The sequence below is a fragment of the Dreissena polymorpha genome, chromosome 12 (genome assembly GCF_020536995.1).
Source record: "Dreissena polymorpha isolate Duluth1 chromosome 12, UMN_Dpol_1.0, whole genome shotgun sequence".
NCBI lineage: Eukaryota > Metazoa > Mollusca > Bivalvia > Myida > Dreissenidae > Dreissena > Dreissena polymorpha.
In genome coordinates, this window is record NC_068366.1 from 60,417,743 (window position 1) to 60,435,395 (window position 17,653).

General features: G+C 32.8%; 1 protein-coding gene across 2 annotated transcripts in view; it reads right to left on the bottom strand.

Annotated features, from left to right (window-relative positions):
* Nucleotides 1–17,653, bottom strand: part of LOC127853323 (GTPase IMAP family member 8-like) — a 104,897-nt gene that overhangs the window by 48,982 nt on the left and 38,262 nt on the right. For both annotated transcript variants that reach the window (XM_052387764.1, XM_052387763.1), the window contains one exon: nucleotides 16,971–17,042. In XM_052387764.1, the coding sequence (XP_052243724.1) occupies nucleotides 16,971–17,042 (72 nt within the window). The remainder of the gene's footprint in view (nucleotides 1–16,970; nucleotides 17,043–17,653) is intronic.

Genomic DNA, 17,653 nt, shown 5'->3' on the forward strand with positions numbered 1-17,653 from the left:
AATACCGGCAACATCATTTTTTTTTCATACTGTAAAAATTAGTTAAGTCTATTAAAAACATCAAAGTTTTTTTAAGCAATCATATCTTATACCATTAAAAAAAAAAAACTCTGTTAACAATTGTTTAGTTGTTCGCTTGCAAACAACTAAGGTTAATCCACGTTTCAAGCCAGGTTTCTTAGTTATGATAACTGCCGCATCTGCAGTATATGCGCCGAGAAGAAATGTATGATTTATGCCAGAGGTTTGAGTTCTCCAACTATATTCATTCACAAATGGAAATATAATGTGAATATCGTTTTAAATGAAATATTTTTTAATGGAGCGTATACAGTGAACCAGCGTTTATCCGGAATAGGATAGTCCGGAAATCTCACGATCCGGACGAAAGTCAAGGGAAACGGATTTATTATGCAGAATTTTACCCCGTTAAGTCCTTAATCTTGCGTTCCTGATCCAGACGTAGATTTCGAGACACCGATTTGTGTATTTAGCTGAAATTATGCCTCGTTAATCCGGATGCTTCCCAACGTGCTGGCTTAATCGCCCAACCGCTGTATAAACAAAAGCGCAATCACCGAAGTGTCAAGTACCATAAATACACAAATATAAGACGCACTTTTTTTACCTGCCGCATATCTTCAAGTAGGGGTTGTTTTATATATGAATGTTGAGCAGAACAACATTTTTCCTGTGAAAATTTTCAACTTAATCGTTTTTATTCGGTGCATGTCAACCATTTTAAATTACATTTTAAATTACATCATTACATCAAAGGTGGGCAAATGTGCTTACGGTAATTGTCATGTCTACACCGTATATTACCATACATGCTAAATAAACCATCCATCGTTATTATAGATATATAATTATAATACTTAATATTTTATTATTATAATTATTATCATTCTGAATATTGTCAAAGGGAATTAAATGTTATAAAAAAACAGCGTCTCTGTTTCTTTCTTTTGCAATTATGACTGCTTGACCCAGGTGTCAGCAGGTGGCCCATGTGTTATCGGTAAAGGTGTTGAGAAGGGCCATCGCTTGTCAGCGGGACCCGTGTATTCCAGGTGTTGATAATAGCTGGGGTATTACTGTGAAACAGGTGGTTGAATAACGCCAAATTAATTGGCTATTTTCACAACACAAAAATATATTGAAATTTTTTCAGAAATGGTTGATTTTGGACATTCTTTTTTATTAGTTCGTATTTTACTCGCATTTTCAATTTTTACCGATAAATTTGGACCAAACTCGGGGGTGCATAATTTACACGAGCGCTTTTTATATTTGTGTATTAAGGGTATTGTTGTTTTACGCTTAATGGCCAACCCATTGTTTAAACAAAAGCGCTATCACCGAGGCATGAAATATTATTGTGTTTAGGCGTGATAGGTAATAGGCGTGACTAAATGTGATTCGACTCTGACTGTAAACTTAAATTGATGTCCACATTACACAATGCATCTTAAATGACACACTTGGTTAGATGTTTTTACTACATGTGCTGAACACCTGACCAATTAAGATGCTGATTTCATTTGGACTACCATCACAAAACTGTTAAACACTTAAAATGACATGCTAATTCAGAAAATTGAACAGTTTGCTTTCACAGTTTTGCATGTTTACCAAAATAAAAAGATTATGTTTTGCGTTGAAAACTCATTCAAACTTATACAGTCATACTGCGTACGTATTTTTTACGAAATTAACTTGTTATGCGTGAAAAATTGTGCTAGGATTATTTAAACAATTCATAAAACACATCAATCGTTAGATGTCACTATATTAATCATTTCAACATTCTGTTGTTTAAGACGCGTTATAAATAATTTTATATTTTATATTTTATTTTCATAACCAGCTTACACCTCGCGTGCCACCCATGGCAATGTCTCTACTGCGGCAGAATCACACGAGGTACACGCAGTCCTCATGGAAAGTGTTTACAACAACGAAATATTGATTCAATACTAAAATTTGGTTACATGTTTTTGTATTTACATTGTTTAACAACATTTAATTTTTAAACCAAATAAATGTCTGTGTAACAAGAAAATATCATTCTTGATGGGAAATAAGTATGTAAATGTACATAAACATAAGGATTATGTCATAAGGTAAATATTTAACTCCTGAAACTGCACAGGTTTGATAATCCGGAAGATACGTTAATCCGGAAATTTGTGCCTGAACGGACATGTCCAGATAAACACGGGTTCACTGTATAGACAAGAATCCACAAACAATGTTTGAATTATACATGCCGCGACAAATGTCATTCATAATCTGAGGCTATTGATAGATGCGGGTAAATTAAACTACTGCTAATAAACAAGTATAGTGGGATATCAAGACCAATACACCATCACATGTCCTTGCATAACCTCGTTGATAGTGCTGTCTGCTACAGAGTTTGTTAAATTTGATTTGTCTGGGAAGCATTCTTTTGTTCTCAACAGGTAGCATCTATATCTCATGTATTCTCAATTGCAATGGTGATAACAACGCAATTGTATAAAGTTAAGCTTGTTTATATTCACAGTTCTCAATTTATATAACGTTCAACATGAGTTAACCAATAACTACAGGTATACTATAGACAACAACAAAAATGTTTTAAAATCGCTTAAGCAGAATATAAAAATAACTAAATATAACAAGAAATATCTTTTAAAAAGGTATTTGGCATACATGCTGACTTTGAAATAAAGTTTGAAATTTATGTTTCTAAATTATTAAATTGAAAACAAAAGTTATACATGTAATATTGTGTGTTTTTTCACTTGTTAGCAAAATATTCACTGCATGCAATGTGTGTTTCTTTTGACACATTTAATTCACACTTCATAGCTGCATCATGCAAAAATGGGTCTTATGCCAGTTCGGCCAGCATAGCTCAAGCCAAACCTGTGCATTTGCGCTGTCTGCTCAGAGGCGATGCTGTTCACTTTAAAATCCCTCAAGGTGTTATGGTCTAATTATGTATATCCTGGACAGACTGAGAGATGCTCAGGCTGAGTGGGCTATATAAACAAGAGCTGTCAGAAGACAGCGCTCGACTATTCGAGTGCTTGACAGTATAACATAAGCCATAATGGAGAAATTGTTCATATTAAATAGGTCAAGGTAATATAGTCATATTCTAAGTGGAAAAGAACCATAATTGAAACATATTGATTGCTTATGTTTTAAAGAAGTTGTACATTATAGAAGATTCTGAGTTCAGGTATATTTTCCACAATCTATTGAACATTTGTAAAAACATAAAACAAACTCATAAGATTTAATTTCAAGTTTGATAGCAATAGCTGGGGTGGGATGGTTGGAGGGTCCTTCAAAAATAAAATAAATAATATTTGTGTTTTTTGTTACCAAGTTTTAAAATAAAATGTGGGGTGTGGTCATTTATTAGATGATCTTTCAAAAAAAAAAGGAGAAAAAAAAATTGAGGGGGGGAATTCTGGGGTGGGGCGTGGGGCATGGTTTGGTGGAGTCCATTGTGGTATGTCAAGTAAGTGTTGTTTTGTCAAAGTATGAATCCAATCTGATCATAAATAAAAAAGTTATGGCAATTTAAGCAAACTTTATCAATTTGACCTTGAGAGTCAAGGTCATGCAAAGGTCAAGGTCAAATTCAACTTGCCAGGTACAGTACCCTCATGATAGTAAGAAAATATTTGAAGTTTGAAAGCAATAGCCTTGATACTTAAGAAGTAAAGTGGATCTAAACACAAAATTTAACAAAACATTCAAAGTTACTCTGACAAAAAAGGGCCATAATTACGTTAAAATGCCAACAGGAGTTGTGCAACTTGCCCTGTACAGTCCCCTTACGATATTTAGCAAGTTTTGAAGTCTGAAAGCAATATCTATGATACTTTAGGAGTAAAATGGACCAAAACACAAAACTTAACCAAATGTTTAATTATCTAAGTATAAAAGGGGCCATAATTCTGTCAAAATGCCAGTCAAGAGTGACATAACTTTGCCTGCACAGTCCCCTTATGATAGTAAGTAAGTGTTGCAAGTATGAAAGCAATAGCTTTGATACTTTAGGAATAAATTGAACCTAAGCACAAAACTTAACCAAATTTTCAATTTTCTAAGTATAAAAAGGGAACATTATTCTTACAAACTGCTTGATACAGTTGTCTGCTCTTGTTTATAGATTGGAGTCATGTTGGTAAAGAAGTATGCAAAATATAAAAGCAATATTTCATGGGACATAGAAAATATTTGAGATGGTACGCAAACTTTACCATAGATTTATCAATAATATGCATATTCTGCGTGGGAGCAGTGGTCTAATGGTAGGACGCTGGCGTAGGGATCGAGAGGTCCCGGGTTCGAATCCCGTCCCGACCACTGGAATTTCCTTGAGCAAGAAATTTATCCCACATCTGCTCCTCTCCACCCAGGTGTATAAATGGGTACCTGTGAGGGAAATAAGCCAATGTGCCGTGGCTGCATACTGCGCCAAGATGTTAACGGATGACTTATGACCCAGTGATCAGGGAAAAACTGTAAAGCGCCTTTGAACGCACATCTCGAGTATGAAAAAGGGCGCTATATAAATGTGGTATAAAAAAATATATATATATATTCTAAGTGGAAAAGGGGCCTTAATTCTAAAAAAATGCTTGATACAGTTGTGTGCTCTTGTTTATAGATTGGGGTCATGTTGGTAAAGACGTATGCAAAATATAAAAGCAATATGTTAACTTGTACATTCCAACACGCACGATCACGCACACACGCAGACGCCGGATGAATAGGATAGCTCCACTATATATATTTCATATATAGTAGTCGAGCTAATGATGGGTGCATATGACATAAGACCCATTTTTGCATGACGAAGGTCTTTAAAAATCTTTTTTTTTTTTTTTTTTATTCAATATCATACATACAATGTAAACATGTATATGATCATACAATATAGTGATATACAAAGCAATAAAGTTCAGACATGTTTTACAAGATATGCTAATATATATATATTTTTTTTAGAGAGAAAAGAAAAGCACAACAGAGTAATAGTTATGAAAAATGATGAGTTGTATAAAGTCGTAGAAAGCATACTGGACTTGTGTTTTTTGTTTTATATTCACAATGATCTTGTCAGATTAAAAAATAAAAATTAAAAAAAAATAAATAAACAAAACTATTTTAGAGAGATAAACTAACATTAGGGTAAAATGTATATAAGTGGACAAAACATTATGAGAATTTTATCCGATTCCATTTTTGTTCAAAGATTTGTAATGTGTCATTACTGAGGGCTATTTCTTTCTCAATCTGGATTTTTAGTTTAAGACTATGGACAAAACAATTAAAATTTGGTACTTGTTTTTTGTACTTCATGTTTAAGATAAAATATTTCATCAATATAACCATAAAATTCACAATATTATTACAGTCTATTGATTTCAATGAGTTAATTCCGAAACTTACATTTAAGAAAGATAGTTTAACGTTAAGTTGTTGTTGTTCAAGAAAAGATATTAATTGATTCCAAATAGGCTGGATGTGTTTGCACTCCCAAAAAAGATGTTCTATAGTTTCAATGTTTTCAAAGCAGAAGTCACACAGATTTGAGTTAGATAATTTGCATTTAAAGAGATATTTATTTGTAGCTATAATTCTATGGATGTATTTATATTGAAAATTTCTCAGTGTGCTTTCAATAGTTGCTTTATATGGCATGGTAAATATGTGTTTCCAATTAAGTTCATTTTCTTCAAAAAGGACTTGCCATTTATTTTGGATTTTGGAGTTTTCTGTAGGGTTTTTAATTTGTAGTGTGTAAAATATTTTATTTGTTTTGTTTTTTCTTCCAAGTATGTTTTCTACAAATGTTGTTTGAGTACATGGTGTATTATTTGTATTGATTTCAGATTTAATATGTATGGGTATATTTTTGATTAGTGTGTAGTACTTCAGAAAATTATTTGAAGGTATTCCGTATATGTAGCATATATTATCAAAAGAGTAGAAATCCTTAATTCTGTAGTCATATAATTGGTCGACATATTTAATGCTTCGTTCAAACCAGTCTTTATAGAAAAGCGTCTTATTGTTTGAAGTTATGTCTTTATTGTTCCATAGAATTGTTTTACTGCTAGTTTGGGTTTCTAAGTTATGAGTGACATCACTCCACGCTGATAGAACATCAGATAGAAATATGTTTTCGTTTGCAATGTCATGTAAGATAGTATTGCTGATGTTACATTCAAAGATTAAGGAGTCACCATATTTTTTTAGGATTTTCTGGTAGAATAATTTCCATTTACTCGTATTGGTATTATCTAGGTATCTTTTAACCCAGCTGCATTTGATTGCATTCAAGAATGAGTCAATGTTCGTTAATTGAATACCTCCATTTTCTACAGATTGAATTAACTGAGTTCTTTTTATTTTATCAGGTTTACCGTCCCATATGAAGTTAAATATTGCTGATTTTATATCGTTAATAACATTATTTGGTGGATTTGGGAGGACTGTTAAAACATATATCAATTTAGGAAGTGCAAACGTTTTCAATACTGTGTTTTTTCCGATTAGTGTAAGTTTACGATGATGCCATGATTTTAAGCAGTTTTTAAAATTCTGTAATTTAGGTAGTATGTTTTTAAGAACTGTATCCTTTTCATTATTTGTGAAAGTAATTCCTAACGTTGTGGCTTCATCGGATGTCCAATTAAATTTCATTTCTTTTTTATATTGAACATTACTTTGTTTTAATTTACCTACTCGAAGCACAGTACATTTACTTTTGTTTAGTTTAAGACCCGATGTCATTCCGTAAAGGGTTAGCGACTCTATTAGGTTATGGAAAGAATCGTAATTGTCATTTAAAAAATAAGTTGCATCGTCAGCAAATAGGGATTGTTTGATTTCTTCGTCAGGTTCTAGTGATATGCCTTTTATGTGTTTATTTGATTGGATGTGATGTGAAAGATACTCGATGCAAATAATAAATAGCGATGATGAGAGTGGACATCCTTGTCGAACCCCTCGTTCGATGTTAAAACTGTTCGAAAAGAAGCCATTATTAATAATTATACTGTTAATATCGGTATAGAACAGTTTGACCCATTGAATGAGACTTTCACCAAAGTTCATATTTTCTAAGCAAGAGAACATAAATGAATGATCAAGCGAATCGAATGCCTTTTCAAAGTCTGCAAAGAATATTAGACCAGGATTATTTGAATTGTTGAAATAGTTTATGCATTCTTGGATAAGACGAACGTTTTCACCAATGTAACGTCCTTTTATGAAACCAGATTGAGATTTTGAAATGATTGATGGTAATATTTTTTTTATTCTGTTTGCTATACTTTTAGTTGCAATTTTATAATCATTGTTTAGTAAACTAATCGGGCGCCAGTTTGCTAAGGATTCTAAGTTTTTTCCGGGTTTTGGAATAAGTGATATAATACCTTGTTTTTGTAGCGTAGTTAAGTTTTCGTTGTTAAATGAATAGTTAAGTGAATTAATTAGATGTGCTTTTATATCATTCCAGAATATTTTATAAAATTCGATTGTGATGCCATCAGATCCTGGGCTTTTGTTATTTTGCATTTCTTTTAGAGCTAATCCACATTCATATTCATTAAGCAATCCGTCGCACAATTGTTTTTCCTCCTGGTTTAAAGCGTGATGTGTATTTTTAAAAAGGGTGTTATTTTCAACATTTTTTCGTTTATAGAGGGTTTCGAAAAATAAACGTTGTTCTTCTAGTATTTGAGTTCTGTTTGTTATATCTTTGCCATTGACTACTAATTTGTGTACAGTTTTTTGTTCACTTCTACGTTTTTCACTGTTTGCGAAATATTTTGTATTTTTTTCATTGTGTTCAACATGCTGTGCACGTGCTCTTAGTATTATTCCATTGAGATGTGTATGATAAATTCCATCTAATATTTGCTTTTTTAAAGTTATTTCATTTTCAATGTCGGTGGTATCATTTGTGTTTGTTTGATGCAATTGTTTTTCAAGTGTTTCAATGGTTTTGATGGTTTCATTTTCAAGTTTGTGTGTTTCTTTTTGTTTAAATGATGTGTATCTAATTGTTGTGTTACGTATATTTCCTTTAATTACTTCCCATAAGGTGTTTGGGTTTGCATCTTTATTATTTTGAACTGTATTTAATATTTCCTGTTTTATTTGTGTTTGATATTGTGTATCTAATAAGATGCTGTTGTTAATTTTAAAGTATCCTGGGCCTCTTTCAGGTTGTATATTGTGCAGTTTAAGTTCAACTAGAGAGTGGTCAGTCATAAACCCTGGTTTTATGTTACATGTGTCAATTATGTTGCAAAGTGATTCAGATATTAAAAAATAGTCTAATCTACAAAATATTGTTGGTTTTGTGTTTGAGTGCCAGGTGAATTTGCTTTCGTTTGGGTATATTGTACGCCAGATATCTATCATATTGTAGTTTTCAATTATGTTGTTTAAAATGTTTCTATTTTTAGTATGAGTATAAAGGTTTCCATTCTTTTTATCTAATAATGGGTTCAGGACAGTATTGAAATCACCACCGATTATAATATTTTTATCTTGGTTATTGATTATAAAGGATTGTAATGTTTCGTAAAATGTAGAATCGTCTATGTTAGGGCCGTAGACGTTGATTAATGTTATTTGTGTTTCGTGTATTTTGATATCTATACTTGCTTGTCTGCCAATTATTATTTCCTTAAAGTTATTGACTGTGACACCTATATTATTTTTTATCAGAAAGGCAATGCCTTGTTTATTTGTATGTTCTCCACTGAGATAAATTTCTCCGTCCCATTCATCTTTTAAGGTTTGTGCTAAAGTATGTGTCAAGTGACTTTCTTGTAATAGGCATATACTATATTTTTTGTCGTCTAACCATTTGAAGATTTTAATGCGTTTGTCTTTGTTGTTTAGCCCTTTAGCATTTAAAGTACATAATTTAATCATTTAAAAAGGTGGAGGGTGATGTTAATGATAGTTTGTGTGTGCTTGTCCAGTTAGTTTCTTTTTTTAAACATATCCAGTTAGTCTCTATTATAAGACATAAGATGTTTACACATACGAGCAAAAATAGAAAACAAAAATTAGGGATACAAACAGATGAATATTCCATAGAAAGAAGAAGTAAAAAGAAATAATGGATAATGTATAATGGATCTTGCCTATTAAGATGAGAGAGTTGTGTTAAAAACGAGTTTAAAGACATGAATAACATGTATAATAAAAAAATAGTGCGTGGTCGTTAGTTTTTGTATAAATGAAATATTTATAAAAAAAGGAATATAATTAGCTCATGAGTGTAAAAATGTATATATATACATATACATATACATATATACACATACACATATATACTTCATGTTCAATGTGAGTGTATTATTTCTTTTGCGTGGTTTGTTACTTTTGTCATTTTTTCTTTTCTATAAGTCATTAAGCTCAACTTATATGGATGTCTATCTATGGATGCAAACGTATAAAAATTCCAGAAAAGCGTACGTGCATTCGTTCGTGCGTGTGCGCACGCGGTATTGTGTGTGAATGTGTGTGTGTTTGGTGTATGCGCGTGCGTGCGTGCGTGTATGCGCGTGCGTGTGTGCGCGTGTGGGTTTGTATTTGCACTTGTGCGAGCCGATTTGTTTTTCTCTAAAGAAGACTAATTACATACATGTTCGTATACAGTACAATAACACCAAGAAAAACAACAACACTATGATCAAAATCATTATCACCACTGAAAAAAACGATAGCATCGGGGGTAATCTAGGATACATTCTTTTTCAATTTTGAGGCTTCACAATTTGGTAAAAGTTCTCCACGTAAGAACCGTATGTATCAATTATTATGCCCCGTTGAACACTATAACTGTGTCTTCATGCAACTGCATCCAAGATGATATCGTTTTGCCATATGTTAGTGGTTACTTTAAAAGATTAAGTTAATCAAAGATGTCAACAAATCGTAGTTAAATTCACTTAAATATATGTAACGAAACTATAAATATTATCTATAATTGATTTATAGAAAGTTTGCAATAATATCCGATAATCGGTTAATCTTATGCAGTTTAAATGATTAATAACACATTGGACTAGTCTTATTTTGGGTACAAATAGCATACTACCAGTTTAATCTTTTGCCATCTTATCATTTATCTGTTTACATTTTTAACAACTTGGTACAAATCTGCATTAGATCTATAGTAAATGCATACTATTCAACAAGTTAAACACGTATCCTGTAGCATAAATATCGGATAATTAGCTAATCAATCGGAGTGATTGTGTGTGTGTGTGTGTGTGTGTGTGTGTGTGTGTGTGTGTGTGTGTGTGTGTGTGTGTGTGTGTGTGTGTGTGTGTGTGTGTGTGTGTGTGTGTGTGTGTGTGTGTGTGTGTGTGTGTGTGTGTGTGTGTGTGTGTGTGTGTGTGTGTGTGTGTGTGTGTGTGTGTGTGTGTGTGTGTGTGTGTGTGTGTGTGTGTGTGTGTGTGTGTGTGTGTGTGTGTGTGTGAGGGTGTGTGTGCGTGTGCGTGTGCGCGTGTGTGTGTGTGTGCGTGCGTGCGTGCGTGCGTGTGTGTGTGTGTGTGTGTGTCTTAGTGCGTGTGTGTGTGTGTGTGTGTGTGTGCGTGCGTGCGCGCGTGCGTGCGTGCGTGTGTGCGTGCGTGTGTGCGTGCGTGCGTTTGCACTTGTGAGAGTAAATTTGTTTGTCTTACAAAAACTAAACACATATATATTCGTATACAGTACAATAACACCAAGAAAAACAACAACATTATGGTCAAAATCATTATCACCACTAAATAAAAGACACACTATAACTTCGAGGGTGATCTAGAATATATTCTTTTGCAATTTTGATGTTTTACAATTTGATAAAATTTATCCACGCCTGGACTGTCTGTATCAATACATTATGCATCGCTGAACAATATGATTGTGTCTTCATGCAACTACATCCAAGATGATAACGTTTTTCTACATGTAAGTGGTTACCTTGAAAAGAGTTAATCAAGGATACCAAATGTATATAGCATCACTACAATTATGTATCTATAATTGATTTTTAGGACGTTTACTTGTCACAATATTATCCAATAATCGGTTAATCTAATGAAGCTAAAAAGGCGAAAACACATTAGATTAGCCTTATTTTGGACACAATAAGCATATCAAAAGTTTGTATCGATTGCTATCCTAATTGACAAATTAAACACATGTCCTGTTGCATAACTATCCGATTATCAGCTTATCTAATGGAGCGAAAAAGCGAAAAAAATCTATTAGATTAGCATTCGGACCACTTGCTATATATTACAAAAATGCATGCATATATTTTATCATTCTAATTGTTATAGGTGCATTCATATAAAATCGGTCTACTTGAACATCTTATTACATATTTTACAAATAATACCTTTTTGCCGCTTTATAATTTTTTGCATTAATAAAAAAAACTTATTTTTTGATATAGATTGAAAAAAACTAGCCTTTTGCAGTATACAAATAATTCATTAGATTGTACATAGCTATCCAAAATCGTATTTAAAATTCACACAAACGCATATAGTTAAACTGTAATTATGTATTTATAATACAGTTAACGAACGCTTTTATGCATTGATAAACGAACTTTGTTTTTATAAGCTGAAAAACACAAAAAAACTACTGTATGTCAATATACAAATAATTCGTTAACTATTATTTTCTATTTTTAGGAGAGCTTGATGTCTTATAAATGTGACAAAATTATGATTCAACATATCCCTTTAACAAAAATCACCAGTGCATGGTTACAAGCATCGTTTCCTCGTGAAAAACGCTTATGCGTATACTGTTCGATGAAAGATAGAGTGCACACATATTATGAATTGTTAAACTGTTTGAGTATGGTGTTCCATTCTGGCCCTGTCCATTTGCTGTACTCGTCAAATCGTACTTGGGTAATTGTACCACTTGCTGTTTTCACGTACAATTTCCCTTCCCAGGACCAAGCTGTTTCATTTCGTTCTTGGTTCAGTTTACGTTTTATTGACATCAAAACAGCTTGGTTCAGCTTTGTTAGGTCGTCATTTAGAAAGATGCCAGAACCTTTCAGGCACCTTCTATTTTTCATCACTTGATCTCTCTTGTACCTGGACACGAATTTCACAATTGCTGCTCTTGGTTTACTATTGGTATCTCTCTTGCCTAGTCGATGTGCTATGTCAATATCGTTTATGCAAAGATTAAGCCCCTCGATCTTCTCATTTAGAAATTTTATTATTGCCTTGCTAGTGTCTTCTGCCGTTTCACTTGTCGTTTTATTGTTATTGTTAGTATTGCTCGCTTCGGCTAACCCTGCTATCCGGATATTATTCCGTCTTCCATACTGCTCAAGCTCGTTGAGTTTACCTGATTGTTTTTCCATGACCCTAATTATGCATGTTTTGTCATGTTGTTCACTTTCCTTTGCTTTCTTCAGATCATTTTCAAGGCTTTCAATTTTCCTATTTAATTTGTCACTGTCGAGCTCTTTTTCGAACAACTTTGCTTCTAGAATTTCAATTCTCTTTTCAAATGGCTTAACTATTTCTGCTTTAACCTGTGTTGTTATTTTAGTTACCAATTCCTTTGTAAATGAGTCGTTTTTATCTATAAACGATGTCAACTTATCGCTCATCAATTTCAGTTCGACTTTCAAATCTTGAATTTGGCTCTCCATACTTTCACCCTGTGTTTCAGGGATCGTTTTTCCTTTTGATGCGACTATTTTACCTTTTTTCTTCTTTTGTTTTTCTACCACTACTTCACTTATACTTGACTCTAACTCACTCCCGCTTGTACTAATGTGCTTTCGCTTATCCGCCATTTACTATTTTCTTTTGAGAAGTATACATATTTTGATCTTGTTGTGCAGGCGTGTGTATTATTGTCAGTTTACACATATGTCAAAATGTACACATTCAATATGGCGACATCCTCTTTTGAAGCATAGCGTGACCATGTGCACTATAAAAAGTTTTTACATTGTAGTTGTTTTTCAATTTTAAATGAAGTCGTATTACCTCGTTACAAGAAAACTTCCATTTTTCACAAATACCACTTTAATCCAGTGAAAATATTCACTTTACTATGTTTTATTTATTTTTTTGCTCTGTCCAAAAATAACACGTCCTCCCTCAAAGGGAAACAAAAATCTTATTGCAAATTGGTAATGGCAAATTTAAGCACAATGCTTTTTGATACAAACTTGAATTCAAAATAGCAAACTGGAAAATAAGGATAGCCTATCCAGGTGTAAAGGAACGATGTATGGCAAACATTTGGGGTTTGATAATTAGACTATTTTCCTCTTATCCTGACACTATACTATTTCAGTAATGTTTTTTTTTAAACTGTGTTTATCGATAGTCAATTATGTCTTCCCCGGACATTTAAGTGACTGAGTACAGATCCTGATATTCTGCGAGATGGATTTTAACGTGTAATTGTTACTGGGCAACAATTTGTGTCATTTAAACATGCAGATAGTAGTCCAGAATTCCTTACACTGAACAGTGATACATCCTTTACGCTGTGCACAGACACAGTGATGTAGCCAAAATGCAGGGAATTTATATAGAATCATAAGTGACCATAAATGTGTTTAAGAATTTCATAAACACAAACATATGCATTTTCAGAGATGTAAGGTGTACAGTGCATTATGGGACAGAGATTTTCCAATGGAACATGTGCAAATCAGGTAACGCAAGGTCACAGCATGCATTGGGCACTGTTCAGATTGAATTGCTGCAGCCATTAGACAAGTGAATTTAAATTCAGATTAAATTAAAAGTGTACACATTATTTTATGGACGTGAACTTCATTAAGCCTGCACTTGATTGTATATGGATTACTTATTTAATTCCTTTTTGCCAGTTACGTTTTCAATTGCATTTTAGCAGACAATTTTTAAATTCATATAAAGACATCAATGAAATGAGCCATATCTCATTAAACAAGTCAAAGCTGTCAATGATTTAAATAATAGATACCACACAAATAGTAATGCTTGAGACAGAAATGGAAGGTTGGAGAAAAAACAGAAGCCAAAATCAACCTGTGTTATATTTGATTTCACATTATAACTCAGCGTGTTATATTAACATTGCTGCTAATTGATATATTGATTTGTGGAAAATGAGTTGTTGGGTTTATAGACATTGCTTGCAAAAGCATAAAGTCTAGTGGAAGTTATTGAGGTGTATTGGTTAGTCAGCCATTTCCTTGTGACATGTATTGTAACGTAATGAATACTATTGAATATTAAAATAATTTAATTTTGAAAATTATCAATACATCTGTTACCATAATACAACGTGATGAAAACTACCAGTATTAGTAATAATTACATATACACTTCAACACCGTTATTTCGAAGTCGTCGGGACCGTTAAAAAAACTTCGGATTAACGATAATTCGAAATAAACATTGTACAGAAGACTTCTTTGATTCTGTTAAAGGAACACGTTGTGGAATTCGCATGGTTCGGTTACACGCTCACTTAAAAACGTAAACAAGTCAGATAGCAATAAATTCTACTTGTAACAAACGGAGAAATAAAATGATTCTTTTTTTAGTTTTTAGTTTTCTCTAATTTCAGAACATATAAAATATGACAGAACAGAACAGACAGTTTATTAAGACTTATACAAATGTACATCGTCTAAATACATGAAATATAATACACAATATTGTCATGTGTCTATATATAACAACGTATGGGTTATAACAAAATGTAATCTTACAATTTGAAATGAAATATAATTAAAGTATATAAAATATAACGAATAGCAAAAATTATCAGACATACATACATATGAATACATTTTCGGAAATGAATAAACATTTTTTTAAATAATACGTGATGTCTCTCTGAACACCGGCGTTCGCGCAGACGACAAAGATGTAATTATTGGCTTTTGACGCGCCACGACAAAGGTGTGAAATTACGATCAGTATTTTTCAGTTTTGACTTCGGATTAAAGATTGATAATTAGGTGCGAATTATAGTGTTGGGACCGACAGAATCACTTCGAATAAACGATTTCCTCGGTTTAACGAAGTTCGGATTAACAATACAATTTTACATTAAACAAAGAAGAACCAAAATCAGGACCCGAAAAATACTTCGAAATAACGGTGACTTCGGATTATTGGTGTTCGAAATAACGGTGTTGAAGTGTAAATTGAAAATTATTAATAAATTTTTTATCAACAATTATTAATAATAAAATACTTGCATTTTGGAAATTATTAATGTATGTTTATCTAATTGTATAGTTAAATAATAGGATTTAGATCAAATATTGCTTAAGAATATGTTTGCATTAAAAGGCATTTAGGATATTGCGTTGCAAATAAAATTGTGACTTACCTAAAGGCATATACATAAAAGATGTCAAGATGATGGGTTATGAAACTTCCATCTGCCTCGCTTGTAATTAAATGTTAAGAACATCCAGTCCACAAAGATAGTACAGACAACGCTATTTGGACTATTTGCGAGTACGTGATTGAATTGGTAATTTAGTGATTTAGCCAATCAACAATTAGCATGTGCGAAGACAAATACTATTGACCAATCAAGAATTGAATGGAAGCTAAATTTGTTTTATGCAAATTAACCTGTCAATTTCAATGTGTTTTGTTGGAAAAGAACACTTTTCGCATATATTTAGATGTGAACGGACAGAGAAAGGTCCAATCATGTAGACATAAGACTGTATTTATCTTACCGGTTTCTAATCAGGGATGAATTTGTGAATGTAGCAGGGTGTATATTTGGAGAAATGAACTTATGATATATAAAGAAATTGAAAAGGATATTACATTGGACTTGAGTTCATCTATGACTTTGTAATGTTGTATATTTCATTCCATGTTATCATACAGATGAATTGACAATAGGAGAATTGGACTGACTTGCCATATTCACCACGTACATGTAATCAACTGCAGTTAATATAATTAACGTCATTGCGCATGACCTGTAAGCGAAAGATTATGTGACAGTATGCAATTTTCTAAGAAAACATATTGGTAGGATTTGGTTGGTTCAATGATAATGGAAATGTCACCTGTAGAAAATATGCTGCTAAATAAAGCTGCCAGGGGACTTCATACATGTTGTGGAGTTGGTTGGTTATATTTACCATTTGTGCATGATACCACTGCATTGTCTTGTTGTTGTATTGGTTTTCTGACCTGAACTTGACTTCTGTCATCTTAAAGGGGCCTTTTCACAGATTTTGGCATTTTTTAACTTATTCATTAAATGCTTTATATTGATAAATGTAAACATTGGATCGTAAAAGCTCCAGTAAAAAATCAAGAATAAAATAAAAAAAAGGAAAAGAACATTGCCCGGAGCAGGTTTCGAACCAGTGACCCCTGGAGTCCTCCCAGAGTCCTGAAGTAAAAACGCTCTTACCTACTGAGCTATTCCGCCGAGTACACATACTAATCGTATTTTATACTTTATATAAGCAATCTTCGTAGTTTCACAAAATTTAACGACAAAAACAGAACTCTCCAAATCATTCAATCGTTTCGCGTTGCAACGCTTTATAATTTTTTAGGTTTTAAAATCGTCAAAAGATGCATATAATGGCTATATTAGAGCATGGTAAATGTTCAGTATTACTGTTTCCTCACAAATATCATAACCAAAACGAAAATTTGCGAATCTGAAACAACTTTTTTCAATTTTGTCAATTTACCAAAGCGTGAAAAGATCCCTTTAAATAAAAATTACTGTTATAAAAACTAGTAAAACCTGATGCCCTAATATTCACCTAAATTGAAACAATACTGTTATGAAAGATGGTGGGTTTTGATGTATTCAGTGATAATGGAAATGTCCTTGTAGAAAATATGCTTCTTGTTAAAGCTGGAGAATCCATAGATGTGGAGTTAGTCGGTTATATTTACCATCTGCCCGTGCTACCACTGCATTGTCTTGTTGTACTATTTGTTTTCTGCCTTGAACTTGACCGCTGTCCCCTAAAATAAAGATTACTGATATTTAAAACTAGTAAACATTGATGCACTAATATTCACCTAAATTAAAATAATACTGCAAATAAAAGATTTTAAAGTTAAAATTTATAAGTATGAAGCTTTATTGCATTGATGTGAAACCAGGCCTTAAGATGAAACTATTTTAGCCCTCTGACAAAGAGACATGCTGTAAGTATTTCAGTCATGACAGTGAAAGTAACACAATAAATTGGAATGAATTTGTAGCATATATCATTTTCTGGTAGACTTAATCATCCATAAGGTTTTAGACTGGGCAAGTTAGTTCGGTTGGTTGAGTGCTGGACTACAAATCCAAAGATTGCAGGTTCGATTCTGGCGCAGCCACATAATTTATGTGGTAATAAGTAATGACATAAATTCTCAAGCCATTTCCCTACCCATACCTCTGATTAAGGTAAAGTAGTTTTTAGCTCATCTATTTTTTGGAAAAAAAATTATGAGCTATTGTCATCACCTTGGCGTCGGCGTCCGGTTAAGTTTTGCGTTTAGGTCCACTTTTCTCAGAAAGTATCAATGCTATTGCATTCAAACTTGGTACACTTACTTACTATCATGAGGGGACTGGGCAGGCA